The sequence below is a fragment of the Pristis pectinata genome, chromosome 9 (genome assembly GCF_009764475.1).
Source record: "Pristis pectinata isolate sPriPec2 chromosome 9, sPriPec2.1.pri, whole genome shotgun sequence".
NCBI classification, from domain to species: Eukaryota; Metazoa; Chordata; class Chondrichthyes; order Rhinopristiformes; family Pristidae; genus Pristis; species Pristis pectinata.
Window position 1 is genome coordinate 17663804 of NC_067413.1, and position 24874 is coordinate 17688677.

The 24874-nt window shown below is 39.6% G+C and overlaps 1 protein-coding gene across 4 annotated transcripts in view; it reads right to left on the minus strand.

Moving 5' to 3' along the window:
* tsnare1 (T-SNARE Domain Containing 1) overlaps positions 1 to 24874 on the minus strand; it is a 650834-nt gene that overhangs the window by 168240 nt on the left and 457720 nt on the right. For all 4 annotated transcript variants that reach the window (XM_052023541.1, XM_052023540.1, XM_052023538.1 and 1 more), the window contains exons 9-10: positions 16845 to 16917; positions 15132 to 15214 (exon numbers count right to left, since the gene is read on the minus strand). In XM_052023541.1, the coding sequence (XP_051879501.1) occupies positions 15132 to 15214; positions 16845 to 16917 (156 nt within the window). The remainder of the gene's footprint in view (positions 1 to 15131; positions 15215 to 16844; positions 16918 to 24874) is intronic.

Sequence of the window (24874 nt, forward strand, 5' to 3'; positions counted from 1 at the left end):
AAATAATCTGCACGTCCACAGCACTATCTCTCCTTCCTTAAAAGCTCTAAGTACACATTCCTCTTCATGGGTAAAATGGAAACAAGATATTTTGTATTGTCTTTAACTGGCTGATTTGGGATTAGTTGTCCACACAATCACAGAACCTAAGAGATTTCGGGGGGCCATTCTTCCCTCAATGCTGGAATTTGCTCTTTGAAAGGGTGGTCTAATTAAACCCACTCCCAGTTCCTCTTGTGTGAATGTCTCCCCTTATTCAATTTCCTTTTGAATGCTGTTACTGAGTCTGCCTCCACTGACCCTTCAGGCAGTTCATTTTCATTCACTGCATTAAAAATATGTTGTATTATCTGTACTATTCTTTACCAGTTGTCTCACCCTGTGAACCCTCCTGCCATTTGGATCAGTTTCTTTATTTGCTCTGTCAAGGCACTGTCTAATATAAAGTGCTTCTTTTGAACTTCCTCTTAACCTTCACTGCACTTCTGCAACCTTTTTTTTGAAACTGGGATTAAATATAAAGATTAAATAGAGAAAACTTGAAGTAAATGTTAGAAATCGATTAACGTGAAAATGGAGGGATTCCTTTTGGATGATCTGATGGAGCTCCCAACCATAATCCATGTGAATCCTAATCCCAACATGAAAATCGCCACCCCTCAATTGGTTCGCAGTCAAACTTGAGAGAACACTTTGGACAAGCAAAGGGTCTGCCTCAAATAAGTCCTCGTGAAGGTGTAACACAAATACACATGGTGTTTGCTTGATACTGAAGACTGATGGGTGAAACATAAACTAGATAATCCATTTTTGTTGTATTATTAATCATAAGGATCCATTATTGCCATGGATAATAAAAGTGACAAGATGTTACTATGCTGTTATAACTTGTGCAGGGCAGGGTAGGGGAAGAGGTGATGACGAAGGAAGAGAGTAAGAGAGATTCTCTTTCACATGCCCATCAACTCCACCTTGAAAGAATTTGGACAGAAGCTAGGGAGTTTCTGATTTGATTTGCAAGTAAATGAGAAATCATCATTCCAACTTGTCCAATTATGTGCTACTGATTTTTTCATTTCATGTTTACTTTTTGATTTTGCTTGTTTAAAATTTGAGAACAATTGGATTTTTTTCTATGGTGTTTATTACTGCATGTTTTTAATAGAGAAAACATAAAACAAATGATAGAAATTGATTAACATGAAAACGGAGGAATTTCTTTTGGAATGATGGAATGGGGCTCCAGGCCATAATCCTGGTGAATCATGGAGTCACAAAGTACAGCCTTATTTGCTCATCTGCACTAATCCCATTTGCCCACATTAGGACTATTTCTTTCTACGCCTTGCCTACTTATGTGTCTGTCCAGATGCTTCTTAAACTCATGAATTTATGTTGTTCCACCACCTCCTCTGACAGTGTGTTCCAAATATCAATGAGTCCTAATCTGTTCCGTGAACAATTCCTGCTTCTCAGTCGAATGAAAACAAAAGTGAGACACTAAAATTATTCCCAGAGTAAGCTAAATGGACCTGCAATTTCCTCCACAGACACCAACTCAATAGAGAGTAAAAAATGCACCCATTCAAGTGGCACGCACATCACTTGTGTACCTCATTTGAACGTGCCCAAGCATAAACCAGGCATAAATAAGTAGGAATCAGCATAAAATTTCAGAGTGTCTGATACTTAACTACCGTCTGAAATGGATTAACAGTTATCATCACTACCTTCTGAACAGAAAATAAAGATGGGAATAAACGGCCAACAACAGCCGCACCTCTAGAATGAGTAAAAAAAATAACATCTAAACAGATTATCTGATTATTATTGTATTCTTGTTTGTGGAACCTTGCTGTGTGCAAATTGGCTGCCATATTTCCTGTGTTATAATAGCGACTATGTTTGAAAGTGCTTAAGACAACCTGAAGGTGTGAAATTTAAGCTATGAAGACACCTAAATTCTGCCTGGCAAATAGTGAAGAACTTTTCCAAACACAATTCCTTGTATCTATCCGTGAATCTACGATTTTAAATGATTAATTGATGGTTGGGGCATTTTTGGATTTAACAGAAGAACATAAGAAATGAAAGTGTAGAACACAGAACAGTACAGCACCGGAACGATGTTGTGCCGAACTAATTGAGTTAATGACACCTCATGAGTTTAATCCCTTCTGCCTGCACATGGTCCATATTCTTCCATTCTCTGCCTTTCTAAGAGCCTATTAAATGTCTCTATCATATCTGTCTCCACTACCACCCCGACAGCACATTACAGGCACCCACCACTCCCTGTGTAAAAGACTCGTCCCGCACATTTCCTTTGAACTTTCCCCCTCTCACCTTAAATGCATGCCCTCTAGTATTAGACATTTCAACTCTGGGAAAAAGATAGTAGCTGTCTACTCTATCCATGCCTCTCATAAACTTCTACCAGGTCTCCTCTCTGCCTCCAGTGCTCCAGAGAAAACAACCCCAATTTGTCCGGCCTCTCTTTATACAGATACCCTATAATCCAGGCAGTATCCTGATAAAGCAGGAGTGGATAATTTTGTCCTTTATGCTCTCATCACTATCTTTCACCTCGGCATCACTTGCTAGCATAATGCCGTATGCCCTAATTAATCTTTAATAAGTTATAATGTATCAGCTTAACAAATAGCATGTTGCAATAACTCCCTCCCATTCCATACCACTGAAGCAACATAGAATATTTAATTATCCAGTACGGACATGGGTTTTAAGTCTGTATTTGAAATTCAAACATTACACCTGAAAGTTTAGATAGTTTTAAAACTATAAAGCATCCAATTATATGTTTGCCAGACCATGAATCTGAATTAGTTTTGATACTGATGATGGTGATCTGATGTGAAAAAGCTGAAGGAATGAATATTCTCACTTTCTCCTTGTGAATATCAATTAAATCACATGCAAAACCTCCTGAGTGTGCCGTTGCTGTAACATAACAGGATATGAAACAGAGAATGCTCAAGTTATATTCTTTTTATTTCAAAAAGGATGAACTCAAATGTTTTACAGCTGTTGTCCATTTTTCTCCTACGGTATTATCGGGAGTGTACAATAAATTTAATACATTTTGTAGAGGTGATACAGGTGTAAGAGAAATTATAATTTTATATTTAGACAAAATATGTAGTATACTAAGTACAAGGATGTAATATATAATATGAAATGTACCAGTAAATGTAGAATCTAATACGAAGAGACACTGGTGGACTGGCTTGTTTTCCCTGGAACTGAGGAGACTGAGTGAGGACTTTATAGAGTTACACAAAACTATGACAGGCATCAATAGGTAAGATAGTTAGAAACTCTTCCCCATAGTAGAGGTGTCCAAGACTAGATATTTAAGGTGAGGAGTAAGAGGTTAAGAGGGCATCTGAGGAAGATTGCTTCCACCTCGAGGGTGGTTGAAATCTGGAATGCACTGCCTGAGAAGGTGGTGGAGTCACCTCATAACATTTATGAAGTATTTATACAAACACTTGAATCACCAAGGCATAGGAGGAGATGGACCAAATGCTGGTAAATGGTATTAGTGACAGATAGGTACCTGAATGTTGGCACAGACATGGTGAGCTGAAGGGCCTGATTCTGTACTGTATGACTCTACGACTAGATGCTTAAACTAGACAACTGTAACAGAAGTAGAATGGCTGCAATATCTCCTTCACATTTGATGATCAGGCATTCAGCTGTTAAATATTCCATGGTCTTCTCTAGTTTAGATTAATAAAATAGTTTTACAAAACTATTCTAGTAATGTTTATCAACTCAATGTTTCCCATATTATTTCCCATATTATCTTGCATATTATCTTTCAAGTTTATGCCTGTTCTCAGAACAATCCCATCAATCCCATTCCCCCATTTATTTCCCTGTAATATATTCCCTCTCACATGCACATCAACACCCTGATCCTCCTACCACACACCTACATTAGGGATAATTTACAATAAACAATTAACTGACCAAACAGCATGTCTTTAGAATGGGGAGGGAAACAATGAACCCATGCAGTCAATGGGAAAACATCTAACTTGACAGACAGCACCAGAGGTTAGGATAAAAGGCAGGTCACGGAAGCACCAACACCACCTATTGTACCCTAGTTGGGGTGGTTTGTTTGTAGAAGCTCTAGGGGATGGAAAATTGGAAGGATAAAGCTAACCTTTCTTATTTGCTTCTGTTGTTAATGGGGAGAAGCTGCTTCATCTTGCAGTGATAAGAACATAGAACATTACAGCACAGTACAGGCCCTTCAGCCACGATGTTGTGCCGACATTTTATCCTGCTCTAATATCTATCTAACCCTTCCCTCCCACATAGCCCTCCATTTCTCTATCATTCATGTGGCTATCTAAGTTTCTTAAATGTCCCAAATGTATCTGCCCCAACCTCTGCCGGCAGTGCGTGTGTACACTCTCTGTGTAGAAAACGAACCTCTGACATCCCTCTTATACCTTCCTCCAATCACCTTAAAATTATGTCCCCTCGTGTTCGCCATTTTCGCCCTGGGAGAAAGTCTCTGGCTGTCCACTCGATCTCTGCCTCTTATCATCTTGTAGACCTCCATGAAGTCACCTCTCATCTTCTCTCCAAACAGAAAAGCCCTAGCTCACTCAACCTATCTCCTATAAACTCCTATTCTCTACATTCCCAGAAATATGTGAAGAGTCTTTGGGGGATCTCCCAGTTGAAGGGACTGATGAATGGTCACTCCTAAAGCTGGGAATGTACCAAGCTTTAGAGTGGTTTAACTGCCAGCCTAAATGAGAGACACTGATTACTATTTTCTTTTCCTTGTTCCACCCTGAAGTATTTGTGTTCACAGGAAAAAGGTTGTTTTACTTCATTGAAACTTGTGTCCTTCTTTGTGCAACATCTAGAACTACATGCTAGAATTAACAATGAACTGCCATTGTTATCAATCAGATGGAGATCACATCAATAATGAATTAGTTTCCTCAGATTCAGTCAACCCACTAAACAGACAAACAAGCTAAGTATGCCTGGCAGATTATTTACAGGTTGTTATAAAAGTAGCAGCACGAAGCAGCAAGAAAAAGGAAAGTGAGTTGCTGGATATTTTCCTGAATAGGTAAAAGTTTCTTTATTGAGCAGAGATTGTATGTTTAGGAGCTGGCCACTCCTAGATGTGGTTGTATCATGACTGAATGGAAGGGCTGATTATTTATCTGTAAAAGCATAAAATCAATTTAAGTATCTCTCTCAAATTTAAAATTTACAATTATCTGATGAACCATTGACTTTGGATAAGAGTGCTTCATTTACTTTTACTGTAGATTTGTTGTTCATAGGTGATGTTAAATTCAGTTTGCCCATAGAGTTGACATCTTAAGACAGAACTAAAGATTATGGGTGGATTTGCCAGTATTTAATCAACCAAAAAGGGTTTCAAGTCAGAAATGTCAATTATCTATATTAAAGACACAATGGTGCTTAATTATTGTATTGAACACAGATGAACAGGTTCTTAAACAACTGCTAATGCTTTGATCATGTACAATTTATGTAGAGTTTGCATCAAAGCCTCACATCCTGAATAATTCCTGGATCAACAAGCCTGCTACTGTTGACAATCTGCCAGGAGTATTGTTTGTGCTTTTTTTCACAGCTTGAGTACTCATTTCGAGTACTCAAACTCTTTGGCCAACAATGACCAGATACACTAGCCTTGTATTGATCTTGTAAGGATCTTGGCAGCAGTTTTGAATGGCAGGTTGATGAGCCAATGCTCAGTGTTAGGGATTGGATATCTCTTTGGATTTATGGGTAGGGATAGCAACTAGTTAATACAAGCAAGAACCAGTCTTAAAAGCTGTTTACATGTAAATTCCCGGCAGTAATCAAACACTGTTTGCAAAGACCACAGGCTGTAGGTTCACAATGGGAGGCCACTTGAGAGGTATGCTTTGGAAACTGATAAGGCAATCTCCTCTATTAACACAGTTGTTTGAGAACCTGTTCATCTGTGTTTGATGCAATAATTAAGCATCACTGTGTCTTTAATATGGATAATTAATACTTTATGAAACAATATTTTATCCATCAATCCATTTGGTGTGGGACATTCTGATTGTGCATGATTGTTGCTAAGCAGAGGGACATAATAAATGAATGTTTATCTTAATCAGCCCTCTTTGAAACTCTCAGGTTGAGATCAGGGAAGGTATTAAGTGGCCATCTCTTGTATTAATTCAGAGTTAAAGACATGTCCCTGCCACTTAACATAGTTCAAGACATATTTGTTTTGTCAATTGATGTTCTGGGTGTTTGTAAATCCAGGGAGCCATCCCTGTCATTGTAATCAAAAAACTTTATTTTGGGTGTCTGGGGCTTTGTACTCAGAACCCTTCGGAACACCACTAGTGGTGTTCCTGTCAGTTAAGATATGCTCCCATTGTGAAAACGTAATTCTAGCAAGTTACCTATCTACACCCAAAATGTAGGTAATTATAACCACTGAAACTGTTTTCAATCACCTGTTATCTGTGTTTAAATAATATAAAACCTCACTATATGGTAGAGATGTTCAGAGAGATAGATGCTCCAGAGTGCCTGCTTGTCATGCTGAATAACAAAAGGATGCAAAGGTCATTGTCGAGGTTCATCCTCAGCAGTTGCATAACAGAGACCATCTCTGCTCTGTGGGCTGTTCCCAGGGATACATTGCCAAGACAAACATCAAGCAGTGCTGGAAGATCATCAACTTGTTGAAAGACAAACTTTGCCCTGCCCGAAACTTGTTGGTGTTCCAGTACAACAGGACATCCATGAGGGAATGCTGGTGCCTGTACATGTTAAAGGATGCTGATGTATAGTTCCTGAAAAAGGTGACAGAGGTAGACAGGGTGGTGAAGAAGGCTTGTGATATGCTTGCCTTCATTGGCTGCGCCACTGTGTACAGGAGTTGGGACGTCATGTTACAGTTGTGCAGAATATTGATTAGACCACACTTGGAGTATTGTGTGAAGTTCTGCTCGCCACGGGATAGGAAGGATGTGATTAAGTTAGAGAGAGTGCAGAAAAGATTCACAAGGATGTTGCTGATACTGGAGGGCTTGAGCTATAAAGGAGAGATTGGATAAGTTGAGACTGTTTTCCCTGGAGCAGAGGAGCTGAGGGTTGACCTTACAGAGATTTATAAAATTATGAGGGGCATAGATAGGGCAGATGGTCACAGTCTTTTTTCCCAGGGTAGGGGAGTCTGAAATGAAAGGCAGAGATTTAAGGTAAGAGGGGAAAGATTTGAAGGGGATCTGAGGGGCAAGTTTTTCACATAGAAGGTGGAGGGTGTATGGAATGACCTGTCAGTGGAAGTAGTAGAGGCAGGTACAATTACAATGACATTTGGACAGGTACATGGATGGGAATGATTTAGAGGGATATGGGCTAAATGCAGTCAAATGGAACTAGCTTAGATAGGTTTTTTGGTCGGCATGCATAAGTTGGGCCTGTTTCTATGACTCTATGATACATTGAAGCTTGGTGAAGCCAACAGAAAGGCTTTCTGGGGAAGGACCAGAGTCTAAGGTCATGTTGCCACTTGACATTGAGGAGCTAAGTTAAAACCCTCTCAAAAACCTGAAGTGAGTATCAACCAAAGAGGCCATATGTAGTAATGGTTGCCTTGTGTACAGAATGTGCTACCACTACACATGTATGGATTTGATAACATTACGAAAGTATTGACTGAATGACTACGCATGTAAAGAAGGCCATGCACTATTTCTTGTGTGATAATATATATCTTATGTGAATAAAGTTTATTTTTGAAATTTAAAAAAAGACCTTTTACATCTACAGCTCCAGTCTCCATGTGGTTCAATCACAGGCAAAACATTCTGCACAGAGAGTTGGAAAGAGTCCAAACTCATCTCTGAAACTGAGTCTGCAGGCAATTGTAATTTTGAAAGAGTCAATAAAATTTACTTTTTCCTTAGTTATCACCAGCCAATTCACCAAATAATAGCAACGATTAATAAAGAAGGGATCCATGTAAGGGGTTCAATTTGTACAATATCTTATTTTAAATGTTACAGTGAGTGTTTGATAAAACATTGCGGTTTACTGAAAACTCTGTTCTATCTGGTCACATCTTTCACTTAAAGTAGAATAATTCCATGGATTACAAAGTCCTTTCTGACATTTGAGTTATCACCGAGTTGCTTCCAGAAAATGGAAAAGAATACATCTGGAACATGCAAAATCCTAGAAACCAAAACAGACATTACAGATTTCAATTTATGTCCCCTGGGCCATTGCACTATACAATTAGATAATGGGTATTAAGAGTCTACTCTGACATTAGGGTCATGAACAGAAATGAGATGCACAGTCTCAGAATTATGCAACATGGAAACAGGCCCTTTGGCCTAACTTGTCCATGCTGATCAAGTTGCCTATCTCAGCTGGTCCCATTTGCCTGCATCTGGCCCGTAACCCTCTAAATCTTGCCTCATACAAGCCCAATGACATTAATGCCAATTTTGGCCTGAATATTTATTGTTCCTTCCCATGTTGGATTGCAGGTACCAGATAATGAAAAAAAAAGCCTGTTAATATATACAAATATATTTGTAAACCACTAACTAATAAAAAATATGAAGCATTTCATACTTTACAGCATGTTGCCAGGAAAGTTAATAGCCAATCAGGAAAGCACACAGTCAAAGTCCATTTTATTAAACTCATGTATTTCAAAAATAGTTAACCCTAATTGTTCTTTTACATCAGAATAAATCTTATACTCTTAGTATGAGCAGCGGTTAAATTGTGACAACATTCTGGGAACAAATAGGATGCAGGGATTTTGTATCCCGGCTTTGATTCCTAGAGGTGATTAAATATTTGTCGATCGTTCTGTGCATTCATTTCTAAGTTCATTCTGCTTTATTTGAAGGCACAGGTGGCAATTTTAACTGCATTTATCTGATCAGATGGGCAGAACGCTGCACCTACACCTCATCCAGTAAAATATGCCAATGGACTTCAAAGGAGAAATTTTAAAAATTGCCAGGCCTGTTTGGTTAAAATTGCTCTCAAATGAGTCAAGACTCACTTAAATAATTACTTAATGCAAACACTTCACATAAAATAATTAACAGAACACGACAAACTCATAATGGTTGGTTAATCCTACTAGGGCAAAGCAGCCTCATGAGATACAGCTAGGTAACTATTCTGCCTTCACTGCTGTGCAGAATACAGTCCAAGACTGCAAATTTTGATTTGTTAAGTAAGTTAAATGGAGCTAGGAAGCTCCAAGAGATTACCAGCTCTTATGGTTATGTATTGCGCCAAGTGAGAAGGTCCTCACATGCATCTGCCTCACATGTACTTCCTAGCACCATAGCTCCAGTTCCTTAACTACCTTCCCTTCTCTCCCATCCTCTTTATCTTTTATCCTTCCACCATCTGCGAGATTTGTAACAAGACAAAATATGGACTGATGTTTACAGTTAAGCCTGAATAGCATTTATTTTGTGGTTTGGTGGTATCATTTTTATAGGACACCCGATACTAAAAAGCTTTCACTTGGTTTGCAAAATAAATGCGGGGTTATTTATGAAAACATTAAATCTTCCAGCCACTCTTCTCTTCTATTTATCAATGCTTCAAGGGGGCTGGATTATAAAGTGAAGATATCTCAGAGAACTGAATCTATGTATGAACAGCAGGTCTCACAGCTAAAAATTATTTCGAACGCACAGGAACATCAGAAGTTGCAGAGAGTAGTGGACTCTGCCCAATACATCACAGGCATATCCCTCCTCACCATTGGTAGTATCTACAAGAGGCATTGCTCCAAGAAGGCAATATCTATCATCGACGAACCCCACCATCCAGGTCATGCCATCTTTTCGCAGCTACCATCGGGGAGAAGATACAGAAGCCTGAAGACCCACACCAGCAGGTTCAAGAACAGCTACTTCCCTTCAACCATACAGGTCTTGAACCAACCTGCACAACCCTAATCACTACAGTTTAGCAGCACTATGAGCACTTTGAACACTTTGCACTAAAATGGACTTTGCTTTTTTTTGTTCTATTTGTGTCCTTTTTTGTAAAAATTGTGTATAATTTATATTTAATTTATGTTTTTCTTGTGAATGGTGCTTATATGATGCTAGGTTCCTGTGATGCTGCTACAAGTAAGTTTTGCATTGCACCTCTGCATTCATGTACTTGCGCTTATAAACAATAAACTTGACTTTGACTTCACAGCTCGACCAGAGCAGGTCAGGTATCACTTATGCAGAGAAAAAACATCATGCTGCCTGATCCGCTGAAAAATTTTCAGTATTCCTCTTTGTATCTCAGATTTCTTTAATATTTTGCTTTTGGAAATATTTTAAAACCTGTTCAACTTTCCGTCTTTCTGCTATATTTACTGAAAAATCTGATTCAAAATGCTGGAACTGCTAGATGGTAAATAATTGTCCGGCCACTATTGTCTAGAAAACCTTGTAATGCAGTCTGAGATTTTTTATATCCTTTAAAATTAATGATCAGAAACCCAGACCCTGAAAGGATATAATTTCCTGATATGTGCACCCAGCATGGATGAGAATCAATGATGTGCAAAATGTTTAATGTCTCCAAGTACATCTTGTTTTATTAATCATGTGTAATGCAAAAGAGAAGCAAGTGGTTTGGTTCCATTCAACAGATCAGACACATGCACAGATGGGAGGTTAAGAATGCATATTAAAAATTATTTGGATCTTTAAAATTGTAGTGGATATATATTGAATGTTGATAATAGCAGAAGATTAGTTATTAAGAAACAAACCTTCAAACACAATCTGGAAACAATCAGCCTGGGTGATAATTGAATAAAATGGACCACCCATAATTGTACAATCATACTTCTGATGAATATCAATGGGATGAAAAGCTGCCAGACGATCCAATCCATCAATTTTTCAGCCAGGTAGAAATATGAAAATTTATTCATAATAAATTTGGCAAAATAAAAAAAATATGGTGAGCATGACTGTTTCAGGAGGGATAGAATATTTCACAGATTGGAGAAAAAATAAACTGTTATGTTAGGGCATAGAGGAGACAAATGGATGACACTAGACAATGCCATTCAATGTTATAAAGCACCAACATTAGAAATCTTGTAGAGTCACCATCTATTCCTTTCATATCCCAGCATACGTATCAGATGTGGAAGATGTTCACTGAAAGAATTACCAAGACTATAAAGCATGTTTAAGTGGTCTTTAGACAGGCACATGAACAAGCAGGGAATGGAAGGATAGAAGCCATGTGCAGGTAGATGGGATTAGTTGGATGGGCATCATGGTCGACAGAGATATCATGGGCCGATGGGCCTGTTCCTGTGCTATACTGTTCAATTCCTTTATAACTTCAGTATCGTACAGAAGGAATGGTCTCTTGTAGATGAAGTATATGATCAAGATCCAATGTGACCTAACACCATGGAATGTGAAAGATCATGTGACATTGTTTAACTATGGCAATGGATGCACCTCGAGAATGAGCTTGCAATTGTTCCCAACCAAAGCACAACCAACTGTGTTTTATTTACATTGCTGCTAGTGGCTGTTTTGTTTGCTCACATGTCAGTTGCACAAAAATTTGTAAAGTATCTACTCTCTCAGAATCTTATCTGTTTCAATAGGATCACCAATCTTTCTTCTAAAGTCCAGTGAGTATTGGCCAATCTTACGCAATTTGTTCTCAAAGAACAAGCTCATCATCACAAGAATTAATCTAATGAATCACAGAACACAGAATATATAATATAGAACAGTACAGCGCAGGAACAGGCACTTCAACCCACAATGTTGTGCTGAACTAATTAAACTAATGACACCTAACTAAACTAATCCCTTCTGCCTGCACATGCTTTATATCCCTCCATCCTCTGCATATTCATGTGCCTACATAAGAGCCGCTTAAACACCTCTATTGTATCTGCCTCCAATCCATGTTACAATGACTCAAGTATATCTTTAGGTATGGTAATTTAAACAGATTAGGAAATATATATGTTTAATAATTTTCTCCAAAACATCATCTGGCAGTCCAGTGGTCGATGACTTCAGTCACTGTGCTGCTTTCACAAATTTAGTCTATTTTGGAACTACTAATGCACTGCTAAAAACATCACTTTTTGACTCAAATTAGTTTTGAAATTGAGCAGAAAACAATTCTATTCCAAAGGCACAAAGGAATCTGATTTGATGATCTTTGCTTGAGTGGTTTGTAAATGTCTCTTAACTAGGACCATGGGCTTGGGTTAGTGAATGGAATCCATTTTCAACCTATAGCCTTTTAATGTTTTGAGAATTGCTCGTTCCAAATCCCATCATGCCATTTTTCAAAGAAGCAATGTGAATAGCCTAAGAATATACTTTTGTATGTTCTGTCTGGTAAGAACTGAAACAAAACTTCAATATGACTGGATGATACATGGAGTTGAGGTATCAACAACAAGGTATTAGACAGGAGTGATATGGGCCCCAATCATTTCTGCACATGTGGAAATCTTCCACTATTAATTCTGTCAACTGCCAGAAACATTTATACATGCATTCCAAATAAGATGATAATAATTCATCAACATCAGAGGTTTATGTCCCATTATTGCCTGAGGAACCTTTATAAAAGCATAATAAGATCCCAGCAAAGGTGATTAAATGATCAAAATGGTCTTTTTCAGTAAACATGGTCAAGAATGGGTCAATGGACATTCTCACCCCTCTCGCTCTTTCGGCTGAGGTGCCAAACATTTTAAGCTTCAGCAGATTCCATAGCCCAGCAACCTCTGTGATTTAACGTGTTGTCTGCCCTTCCATGCCAGGAGCATCTGATGAAGGACCCTGCCAAATACTCAGCCTAAAACCAAACTCAAAGGGAACAGATGCAAAGACCACCACACTAACATTACACCAGTAAAATAGAAAACCCTGGCCTAATTTTTCGAACCTTTGACTGAAATCCAAACTGGACTGATGGGACAAGAAGAAATTGGACAGACTCACAGTAGGATTAAATCGACTAGTACCTGGAATTCACTAAGAAAAACTGCAAGAACGGGTAATGATAGAAAAGGCAGGCAACTTTGGTGAAGGCTAGTTTTTATCACATAAAGGCAGAAGTATCTTGTCAGGACTGAGTAGAGGAAACTTTACTCTTCATCTCAGTGCCATTTGATCTGAGAATGTCATCATTAGCACTAACTCGATTTTCAGCATGAAAAATTATGATTCCATAAGACAGTTCTGCTTCCCCCTTCTAAGAATTAACTTCTATTACCCTCAGATGCTGACTTGTCCAACAAAACTATAATAAGTGATAAGTGGAACTGATTCCATTCCATATTCCATGCAAGGTCCAAATACGATTCATTGGATCTAATAATGGCACGAAAAAGGCCATTCAGCTTTTTGACTTTTTGCTAGCCCCTAACAGAACAATTCAATCTGTCCCATTCACCCTCTTTTTCCCCAAAACTCTGCATTTTTCTCCCTCTGGTAATCCCTGATTTCATTTTAACCACCATGACAGGCGTGGTTTCACATCTGAGTAAAAGAAGGTTTCCCTCCACAAATGTTCTTGAAATACTCTACCATCTCATACAAGGAAGATAGAGTGGGTGACCCATCCACCAAGGCCATGTCCATTCTGAAGGTCATCTCCTCCTTCCCTCAGCTTACCAATAACTGTGTTTTTATAGTTCTGGCCTCCTGTGGGTGATTGTGCATTTGAATTGCTGAGGTGCTAAACCCTTTTCCTTTATGGCAATCCTTAAAATCTTACTCTTAGATCAAGCTGTTCTTACATCCCCTAATGTGGCTCAGGGATAAAATGTTATCTGATAACACTCCATTGACATTTCAATGTATTAAAAATGCCATACATGTTGTTGTTAAATGCTGGCAAAGGACCTCAAGCATTTCAGTAAATATCTTAAAATGCAGTACTATTAAGGCCCTCCAATATGTTCTGGAACAGATTGTAAGTTATTCTCTGAAGATTTCCTTATCTATAGCATGGGCAATATTCCTACTCAGTTCAGTCAACTAGTGTACACATTGCCTGACTCGATAGAAAGGCAGCCAACGATAAAGATACAAAGCACCAAAATATTTGTCTCCTGTATCTTGAATATTAATTTTTCCAGTGTGTAGAGTTTTATAGTTCAGATCATTGGAATGCATATTTTAAAAATGGACATATATCGACTTAGTCCATGAAAAGGTTTCCCATTTTATATCAACTGTTTGCAAAATATATGAAAAATCTATGTATTTTAGAGGAATCAGTAGACCTATGTGATTTACTAAAAGCAAGTGACTGTGAAATATAGAGAGAACTATACAGTCTGGTAATACAGACTACAAATGGATCTTTCTACTGTATTTTTACAGCTTTCTTGCAAACACAAAGAGATAATTTACTAAAACTCCAACAGAAGGGAACAAAATATAAATAACACAGCACAGAAAGCAGGAATGGAAAGATTACAACACAAATGTCATTGGAACGTTTCCATTTTGAACAACGGTGTAAAATGAATGAACATGAATTGATCTCTGATCACGCTCCATGACCACTTTCCTTCAACACTAAAATCAACGGTAGGGGAAATTCAGGCAGATGTATAATGGATGAATGATCCAATATAACCCTTTTCACACCTTTACTCAAGGTTAGAATTACTTCCAGCAGTTCAAATGATTGCTAGTTCTAAAAAATCCTTGGTTTTACTCACAATTTCTAGTGCAAGAGCCATTGGCATCATTGACAATATTCAAATGAACTTTTGAGATGGATGTCATTGTCATAAATTTGTACACAGGATTCACATTCAAATTCCCTTTGCTTGCTTAAGGTGACATCTGAATTACCATTCTTATTGCTATTTTTCCACAGTAAGTTTTCTGGTCTGAATGAGCTTTTGTTTAATCGACCTGAAGTCGGCCGACTCCAGATCTCGGCCAATCCAAAGGGATTGTATTTGGGAAAATTGAGAGGAGTCCAACCCAGGCCAAAGAAAGCCAGGAATGTCTTTTGGATAGAGTTAAAGCCAGACTTACCTGGTGCTGACTCGCTTTCATTAGCTGCTCATTAGCTGTGTCAACATTTGTAGCTGCTCTCTCAATATTGGCTTCAATACTATCTGTAAGGTAAAGATTAAAATGGTACAGATAAGATACATAAGATAAGATTTTTATTTATTAGTCACATGTACATCGAAACACACAGTGAAATGCATCCTTTTGCATTACTAAGAATGTGTTAGGTGCAGCTCGCAAATGTCGCCACTCTTCTGGTGCCAACATAGCATGCCCACAACTCCTAACCCGTACGTCTTTGGAATGTAGGGGGAAACCCACACAGACACAGGGAGAACGTACAAACTCCTTACAGACAGCAGCCGGAATTGAACACGGGTCGCTGGCGCTGTAATAGCATTACGCTAACCGCTACACTACCGTGCTGCCAGTATGCAAGGTGATGTCCAGCACTCCTGTAAAAAAAGATGACAGACTGTGTAATTACACTGCTTCACAGGAGGATTATAATTCTAACAAGAGTGTAGTGCACTAAATGATGAGGCATAGTGGTGCAGCCAGTAGAACTGTTGCCTTCCAGCATCGGCGACCCAGTTCAATCCTAACCTCTGGTGCAATCTGTGAGTGCATGGGTTTCCCCCAGGTGTCCTGATTTGCTCCCACATACCAAAGACATGCAGGCTGGCAGGTTAATTGGCTGCTGTAAATTGGCCACAGTGTGCAGATGAGAGGGAGAAGCTGGGAGAATCTTGGAGGAGGGGATGGAGTTGATAGGAATATTTAATGAGGAAAATTTAATGAGGAATGGGATTGCTCTGTGAGCCAGCACAGAATCAATAGGCTGAAATAGCCTCCTCCTGTGCTGGAATGAAATATGGATGATGGCATGCTGTTGACGATCAGGAAGGGCTTCACACTCATGGTTTCAATGCCGATCTCAAATTGTCAGAAGAAAGTGGCTGATAACCGTTTCCTTAAAGTGATGCAGTCCTTCTGGTGTTGCCACCCTCACAACAGTGCTGAACATGCAAGGGGTTCCTTTTCATCTTCAAGAACTGGCTGGTGGGGCAGAGACCCAACCACTGTGGAATGCAGTGGGAATGTACAATAGGTGGGTTATTCGGAATACCACCTAGGTGGTGAAGCTGATTGACTCTGATGTAAATTGCTTTAATTAATTTTAATTGAACCAAATGTGTGTGTGGCAGGGGTAGGGGTGTGGAATGCGCAGCCAGGGAAGGTGGCAGAAGCAGATAAAATAGCAACGTTTAAGAGGCATCTAGACAGACACATGAACAGGTAGGAAGTAGAGGGATACGGACCAGTGGTTTGGATTGGCATCATGGGCAGTAGAGACATGGTGGGTTGAAGGGTCTGTTCCAGTACTATACTGCTCTATGTTGCACTGCAAAATGATCCTGAATCAACTGTATTAAACACTCATAGAAGCAGATTTAACTTTAAAAGGTAATTAGATACGCAAATGAAAAGGAAAAGGAAAATTCTGTGGGGTCTGGGAAAGAGAGGGAGAATGGGACTAATTGGATATCACTGGATATCAATAGCACTGACGTGATGGGCAGAAGGGCCTCCTTGCAGCATATGATTCTATGTGAAGCACCAGCAGTGTGCTGGAAAAGCTTTCTTCTTATTATTTGAACTAAATTGAACTAAATTAAAAAAACATAAGGCAGAAGAGTTATAACTTTGTTTGAACTTTAGTGTGAAACTCACCAATGTTCTCCCCCTGTTCATGCACCAGTAATGCTAGGTCCTTAATAATCTGATTCACATCCAGCATGTCTGCCTGTTGGATAAAATGTAGAAGCAGCATCAAAATTAGAGCTCAAGTTAAAGATTCACTTTTCCCGGCATAAACCACAATCAATATATTTGTCCTCAGCATCATTTCTAAAAGTAACGGAGTAATATCTTTTTTTGAAGCACACTCTCTTCAGACCTTAAAAAAAATTGGAAGGTCAGAACAGATTATAAATAAGTCATTGCTGGCTTTTAAATGGTTCACAGAAACATTGATAGAATATAATCCTCAATTGTAACCTGAGTCACAAGGCGTATCTGAGTGTGTGGCAATCAATGTCAACCCCCTACCATTTTTTCAGCATCATGTGCTGGCTATGTTATCTCCTGGATGTCATTTTAATAACATTCACAGACTGGCCTTCAGAATGTGTGAGAATTCGGCCAGCTTCTCCAGACTGAGGTTGCAATTCGTGTCTTTTTTTTTTCCTGCAGCCTAATTAAGAGTGGGAATCCATTTCCTGGCTGTGATTTTCTTTGAAAGAACACTCCATTTCTCTGACAGACATCAGGCATCCACCACCCTATGTCCTACCTTACCGTGGCTTTGCCTTTGATGGTTCTGTAAAACCCATCTTACTGACCGAGTTAAAACACCTCCAGCTTTAGCCTGGCATTCATCACATCCTGCTGAACACCCTGGGATGTTAAGTTGTACAGTTATTGCTGTTGGTAGCTTGTAAACTGGCTAAGAAGACACTCCACCATGGCAATGGCCTGACTAATTGTGGTGATCACCTGTGATTGCATTCCACAAGCTGTTAATTAAAGTCATAGAGTCACAGAAAGACACAGCACAGAAATAGGCCCCTTGGCCCGCTGAGCCTACATCCACCATAAACCACCAATTTACACTATTCCTACATTAATCCCATTTTCTCATCAACTCCCCCTAGATTCTAACACTCATCTACACAATTTACAGTGGCCAATTAACCTATCAACACACGTTCTTTGAGACGTGGGAGGAAACTGGAGCAGCAGGAAGAAACCCACACTGTCACAGGAAGAATGTGCAAACTCCACACAGAGACAGCACCTGAGGTCAGGATTGAACCAGGGTCCCTGGAACTGTGAGGCAGCAGCTCTACCAGCTGCTAAACTGCCGCCATTGCGTCTAGAAATTCTAGTGCACAGAGGTAGATGGTTATTTTAGTGATGCTCAAAGCCTCAGGTACTAGAAAACATGTTATCTGGAACTGAGGCTGATTCTTGGGAATTATAGGGTTAGGGCTGTAGACTTGGGTTGAGGATCATAGTACTTCGCTAGTGCGAGGAGTGGGAATGGTAGGAGAGGTAAGGGGCAGTGGCCTGCTTTTTAGAACATAGAACAGCAGAGCACAGGGACAGGCCTTTTGGTCCACAATGTCTGTGCAGACCATGATGCCAAATTAAAATAATCTGTCTGTCACAAGTGGAAAATTCTCTCCATATCCACCCTGTCAAGACCCCTCAATATTTTCCATTCGATCTTTTATCATCTCTTCTGATTGTTTCTTATCACTGGATAAATATTAGAGCGGCTGTGCCCAAACCTTTTTCATTTTATTGCTTTTTAATGTTCACCTTCCTACTGGCTCACGGCGAGTTTCAACACACCTGTTTTTGTACTTGCATTATGGAAATGATGGCACATCATGGAAAAATACTAATAAAACGAACATTTCTCTCACACCTCAACACATAATTCAAGACCAACATTCAGAATCAGCTCAAAAGATTGGCAACTTGCCTATTTGTGAATATAAATCTAAATAACTTTGATGACAGGGGACTGATAATGCTTGCACTTGGAAGACTTGACATTTGGAAATATCAACATTCAACCTTTAGGTAAGAGGATGCTCAAATTTTAGGGCCCCGTTGATGCTAACACTACTAAAATTGTTGTCAAGCTTTTTAAAGCACTTGTGATAAACTGCCACACACTGTAGAGTGTGAGAGAAGTTTCAGAACCACCTTGCTCTGATGTCTCTAAGTCTTTGGCGGACTCAGCCTTCACAAAAGTGTTGATGAAGGCAAAACAAGCAGGTATTTTAATTTGCTAATTTTAACCTGAGCGTCAGTGAGGCTGAAACCTGTGTAGAACTTAGTGTGTGCTAATATGACACAAGATAGTTGTTATGATTTGTATCCTCATAAAGATGATCTCACTCATTATAATTATGGCTCATATTTATTCCTGCTTAGTTCCTAATGAAGATGGTGCAATAAATAGATAATAGCTACAGTTGAATCGCAGATTTTCTTTCAGTGTATTTGAAAACTACATCACTATTTGAATATTTCATTATAACAGAGAGCTACTTTTTCCACAGGAGCATATTAAATTAAATCTGTTGTAGTGATAAATGGTGGATGCAATTATTAAAGTGAGAACAAATATTTCTTATCATGTTAACTGAGATAATGACCATGACTTCTGCCATAAGATTAAGCTGATAATTACATTATTTATTTTTCTCTACAGAGATGCCAAAGGAAACCTACTTTCTCCATATGTCTTGTTTCATTACCGTATAAAAATAATTTGCACTCACAAAAAGAAAGTCGTAAAGAATTGCAGATGCTGGAAACCTTAAATAAAAACAGAAAATGCAAGTCTGGCAGCATCTGCGGAAAGAGAAAGAGTTAACATTTCAGGTCAGAGACCCTTCACCAGAACTGGGAGAGATAGAAAAGGTAGTTTTAAATTGTAGAAAAGATAGCAGCAGGACTGGATATGACAAATGGAATAAATGAGATGGGGTGAGGTCAGGTGAGATGGATTAATGTTAGAGGGTTGTTACACGTCTTTGTCTGTGTTAAGTGTTGCTTAAAGCACAGAACATGGCCGGCAGGTCAGGCTGTACCAAAGGAGAGAGAATCCCAACAGCATATCTGACAACATTGCTTTTAACAACAGGTAACACAGACAGAAAAGCATAATCACCTTCTAACTGCCCCATTAGACCAGGCTGCATCCTATCACAGATGCGATCTTTATCCTAAACATCATCTGCAACTTTAAACCATCTCTGCAACTTCAAACCATCTATTTTAATATTGACAGTGGTGTAGCTTCCGACCTGATAAGCAATGCTATCATCCGACCATGGGGGTCAGTAGTGTTGTCACTGTCATCTGACCCCTGGCCTCTCAGACTACACCCAGAGGGTGGTGAGTACATGGACCAAGCTGCCAGAGGAATTGGGTGAGGCAGGTATAATGGTATCATTTAAGCACTTGGATAGGTACATGGAGGGGCGGGGCTTAGGGGGACATGGGCCGAACGCAAGAAATTGGGACTAGCCATGTGGGCACCATGGTCGGCATGGACTGGTTGGGCCGAAGGGCCTGTATCCGTGCTGTATTGCTCTATGACTCTATAAATCTCTTTCTCTTTCCAATGATGCTGCCTAACCCGCTGAATGTTTCCAGCATCTTCTGTTTCTTCAAAAATGTTTTGCACTCCAAGGAAACCTTCAGAGGATGCTTGTAACTTTGAGTCAGAGGTTGGCCAGAAAAGGACTGATGGACCATTGATGATGCAAGTCTTGATAATGCTGTTTAAGATGGTGACAGTGGTTCCAAAGTTAAGAAAGCCTTGGAAAAGAACTCCAGTGTGCAGATGCATCCTCCCCAGTAAGTCAAAAGAGTTATTTCCTTGTTCTTCCACCATCCTCTAATTATCCATAATAGATTTGCTGCCATAACTTTCCTCTTCCCATTCTTGCTATTTATCCACTCAGCTTTGAATCACCAAAGCATTTTAGTTTACTAATTAACTATTTATTGTTTAAAAAAAGACACAAATAAGGCATTCTCAAGTTCAAGAGAATTCCACATGACTCTGGAGCTAATTTATTCGGAGCAATGTACAATAAGCAGTAAAACAGGAAACTATCACACCCAAAATTTGCTTAACATAAGCTTATTTTCCATTTGTTGTTCTTCACTCCAGAGTCAGGGCACCCCTTTGTGAAATAGCTTGTGAAGGGACCGCAATATAATGGCCAGCCTCCACTAAATTTTTCAGTAGTTCTATTGTATCCTTAGGGAGGAATGAAGATCGCTAACAGTAGGTGACTCTCACATATCCAACACCACCACTAATTTTTTCCGGACAAGATTAACAAGACAAGAATGGACCACATAAATGTGCATTTTGATCACACAGGCACATTGGGATTCCTTGCAACGTTTTACCGATAATGATTGAATGATTTTAGGGCTGACTTAACCCCTTATGATTGATTGCATTGACCTACAACTCCTTTATAAGTACCAATGTTTCTGTGGCACTGACTCTCCAGATCAACACCCAACTACTTATAGACATGCAACAGATTCAACTTGTTAAAGTATTGAGAGCCTGACATTTTTTTCATTTTATGCATTTTTCAGGATCTGGACATCATTGACAAGGCCAGCATTTATTGCCCATCACTAGTTGCCCTATCAGAAGATAGCAGTGAGCTACATACAGTTAAATGGCTTGGTGGGCTGTTTCGGAGAGAATTTAAAAGTGAACCACATGGAGTGGATCTGAAGTCATCAAAAGGACAGACCAGGTAAGGATGGCAGATTTCCTTCCCTCGCCATTAGTCAGTCAGATGGCATTACGCCACAAACCAGTACTTTCTTGTGGTCAGCATTACCAAGGGTGATTGTTTTTGTTCCAAATTCCAAATTATTAACCGAATACTAATCCCACAAGCCTGTTTATTGATATAAAGTCACAGAGTTATACAGCATGGAAACAGGCCCTTCGGCCCAACTCCTCCATGCTGACCAAGGTGTTAACCTGAGCTAGTCCCATATGCCCGTGTTTGGCCATATCCCTCTAAACCTCACGATGGTTAAACTAGCCCTCTGGATTACTGCACTGGTAACTTAATCATGACATCAACACTGTGCCCATAGATAAACTCCACCAATAAGTCTTGTGAGGTGGACAGTGGATACTGGTCATTCATTAGATTTTCAGCATCAGATTTTTACATTGTAGATCAGGCATTGTGGCACATGAGAAAATTCAGGCAAAACTGTTTAATCCTGAGGACTCAACATTGGGGGAAACTTGATTGATGACCACCAACGGGGAGATGATGTTCAAAAAGTGAGGCAGTTTTGCTTGGGTTGTGATACACATTATAATCGGCAGGCAAAGAAAAACGGATATTAATGGCAGTGGTCCTTCTTTATACACTGCATCAGATCATGTGGTTACAGAAAAGGACTGCAGCAGAAAGGCCTTGGCTCAAAAGAACCTGAAAGATGGGAACAATTGGTGGGGCTATGGTGGAAAGCACCCACAGAGGGACAATCCAAGGTTGAGGTGCTGCAAGCATGCTGGTTAGCCCTAAGAATTAATGGTATATTCACTGCTATTAATATGTGCTACAGCATTTTGGTGATTACAAGATCATGGTTATGACAAATGTTTGCTTGATGAAGATGGCAAGTGGCATAAGTGCTGATTGCTTGCTAATAACTCACCACATGGTGCAAGTCCATTGTTTTTCTACTCTTTGTTTCCCCCCTACATCTCAGCAAAATCATTTGCCTTCAGGAACAGTTGCACATATTCCACGTACTGGTCGGATGGTTAACTTTTCTCCCTGATACAGTGTCATTGCCCAACTTGGAGAACCTATTTCTCTATTTCCGTTCCACCAGATTATTGTCCTGTTATTCCCTGTGGCAGCAACATCCCAAATTTGACACCTCTACAGTATCTGTCAGTACTTCTGTGTTGATATTTCACAAGCAAACGACAGAGGTACAGCCACCAACAGAACATCCTTTATTGAAGACACTAATTCTCAACTAAACAGCTGTGCCAGGTACGACAACGTATCAAAGTCATACCACATGGTACACGCAGTTCTTAAAGGTACCCTTCCACTTATGTACTGCATATTTCCTCCCTGATCACTCTTCCTAAGGTTGTGAATTGGACACCATCATCCCATCCCATCCCTCATCTTCCTGGAACCTGTCCTCATCTCTGCCATGCTTCCACTAAGAAGGCAGCTGGTTCTCTATCCATTTCTGTGCTTGGGACCTTTATCAATGCATTTTTTGCCTGTCAGAGAAGCAAACCTATCAAACAGGCTGGCCACCATTAAAAAGAACATTAAAGAGGACATACATTGTTGAAACTACTCAGGATGTGCAACATGGGAATGAGTGTCCTGCCCAAGACTCTTTGTCATAGCTCAAGCAACCCTCCCCAGGCAGTATCAGATCCATTAACTACTTATTTATCTACAGATGTTGCCTAACCTGGTGATTAAATCCATCATTTTTTGTTTGTGTATAAGAGTTCAAGCCTTTGTGACATTTTGCTTCTGTAGTAAGAGATAATGCTCAGGAGATAAGAAAAATATACACTAAAAACCCAACAAGCTTGGATTAAACATCCATGACTCCAAGTGAATTGACAAGAATCCTTAAGGTGAAATAAAGTGGAAGTATGGCCTCTGTAAACACTGCAGACAGAGAAGAGAACTTGTTCCCTTAGATGGCTGGAAGGAAATGCAGAAACAAGAGCAACCTAGAGAAATGCAAAGTACCAAATCAAGAAAGGAGAAATAGGTAATGAATTTTTCATGGCTGGTGCAAATTGACTGGCATGGTTTTCCACTTTTGTTGTAGGGTCAACCCTCAGATGTATGTCTCATATATGAAAACCTCAGCGCCTAGACTTACCAAATGTAACTGAGAACCCGTTTTAGAACATAGACCATAGAACAGTACAGCACAGGAACAGGCCCTTAAACCCACAATGTTGTGCCCAACTAATTAAACTAATTAATTAAACTAATCCCTTCTGCCTACACGATGTCCATCTTCCTCCAGTCTCTGCACATTCACGTACCTATCTAAGAGCCTCTTAAATGCCTCTATCACCACCCCTGGCGGTGCATTCCAGGCACCCACCACTCTGTGTAAAAAACTTGCCCCACACATCTCCTTTGAACTTACCCCCTCTCTCCTTAAATGCATGTCATTTAGTATTAGACATTTTGACCCTAGGAAAAAGATACCGACTGTCTGTCTGTGCCCCTCATAATCTTATAAACTTCTATCAGGTCTCCCCTCAGCCTCTGCCATTCCAAGCCCATCCAATCTCTCCCCATAGCACATGCCCTCTAATCCAGGCAGCATCCCGGTAAACCTCTACTGTACCCTCTCCAAAGCCTCGACATCCTTCCTATAATGGGGCGACCAGAATTGAATGCAATACTCCAGATGTGGCCTAACCAGAGTTTTATAAAGCCAGAGTTTTGATTTTATAAATTGTAAAATGCAGATTACTAACTGATTCACTCAGTCCTTTCCTCCTTCAAGGGAAGAGCCTACCAGTCCATAGCTGGAGAATAGGCTGTTAAGTGAAGAACTGAACAGTGAATAATCCCCAATATTAGACCAATGAATTTATATATTTAGTGTTGGAGAGTGTGGTGCAGTGCAAGGACAGAAGATATGAAGGGAATGCTTTTTTGCTCAAGATTTGTTCATTAGTTCACTGATAAGCCAGCTGAAAAAATTACGCAGGCAAGCATGTACGGACGAGTCCTTATAGATCTGAGCGCAAAGAAAGAGCAGCTCATTTGCCAGCCACAGTCTGTAATTTAGCATAAGGCAATTTTCAAAGGCATTTGCTTCCATAAGTCCCGTTCCTTTATTGCACTTGCTGTCAACAAGGAAGTCACCTTATTAAAATCTGTTGACAGCACTGAACACACTTGTGAAGAGTTGTCCCTTTTTAGGCTGGAATGTCAATGCCATTTATTCTGTGGTACTTTAATGCAGCATCTCATCGCACCTTCCCACAGCTTGCTAACAACTATTGATTACTGCTGATCCACACCGAGGCAATTCTTGCTTATGCAGTATTCTCATCCTCAGCAACAAGACCATTAATTTTCCTTTGCCTCAGCAAAGACTTTGTA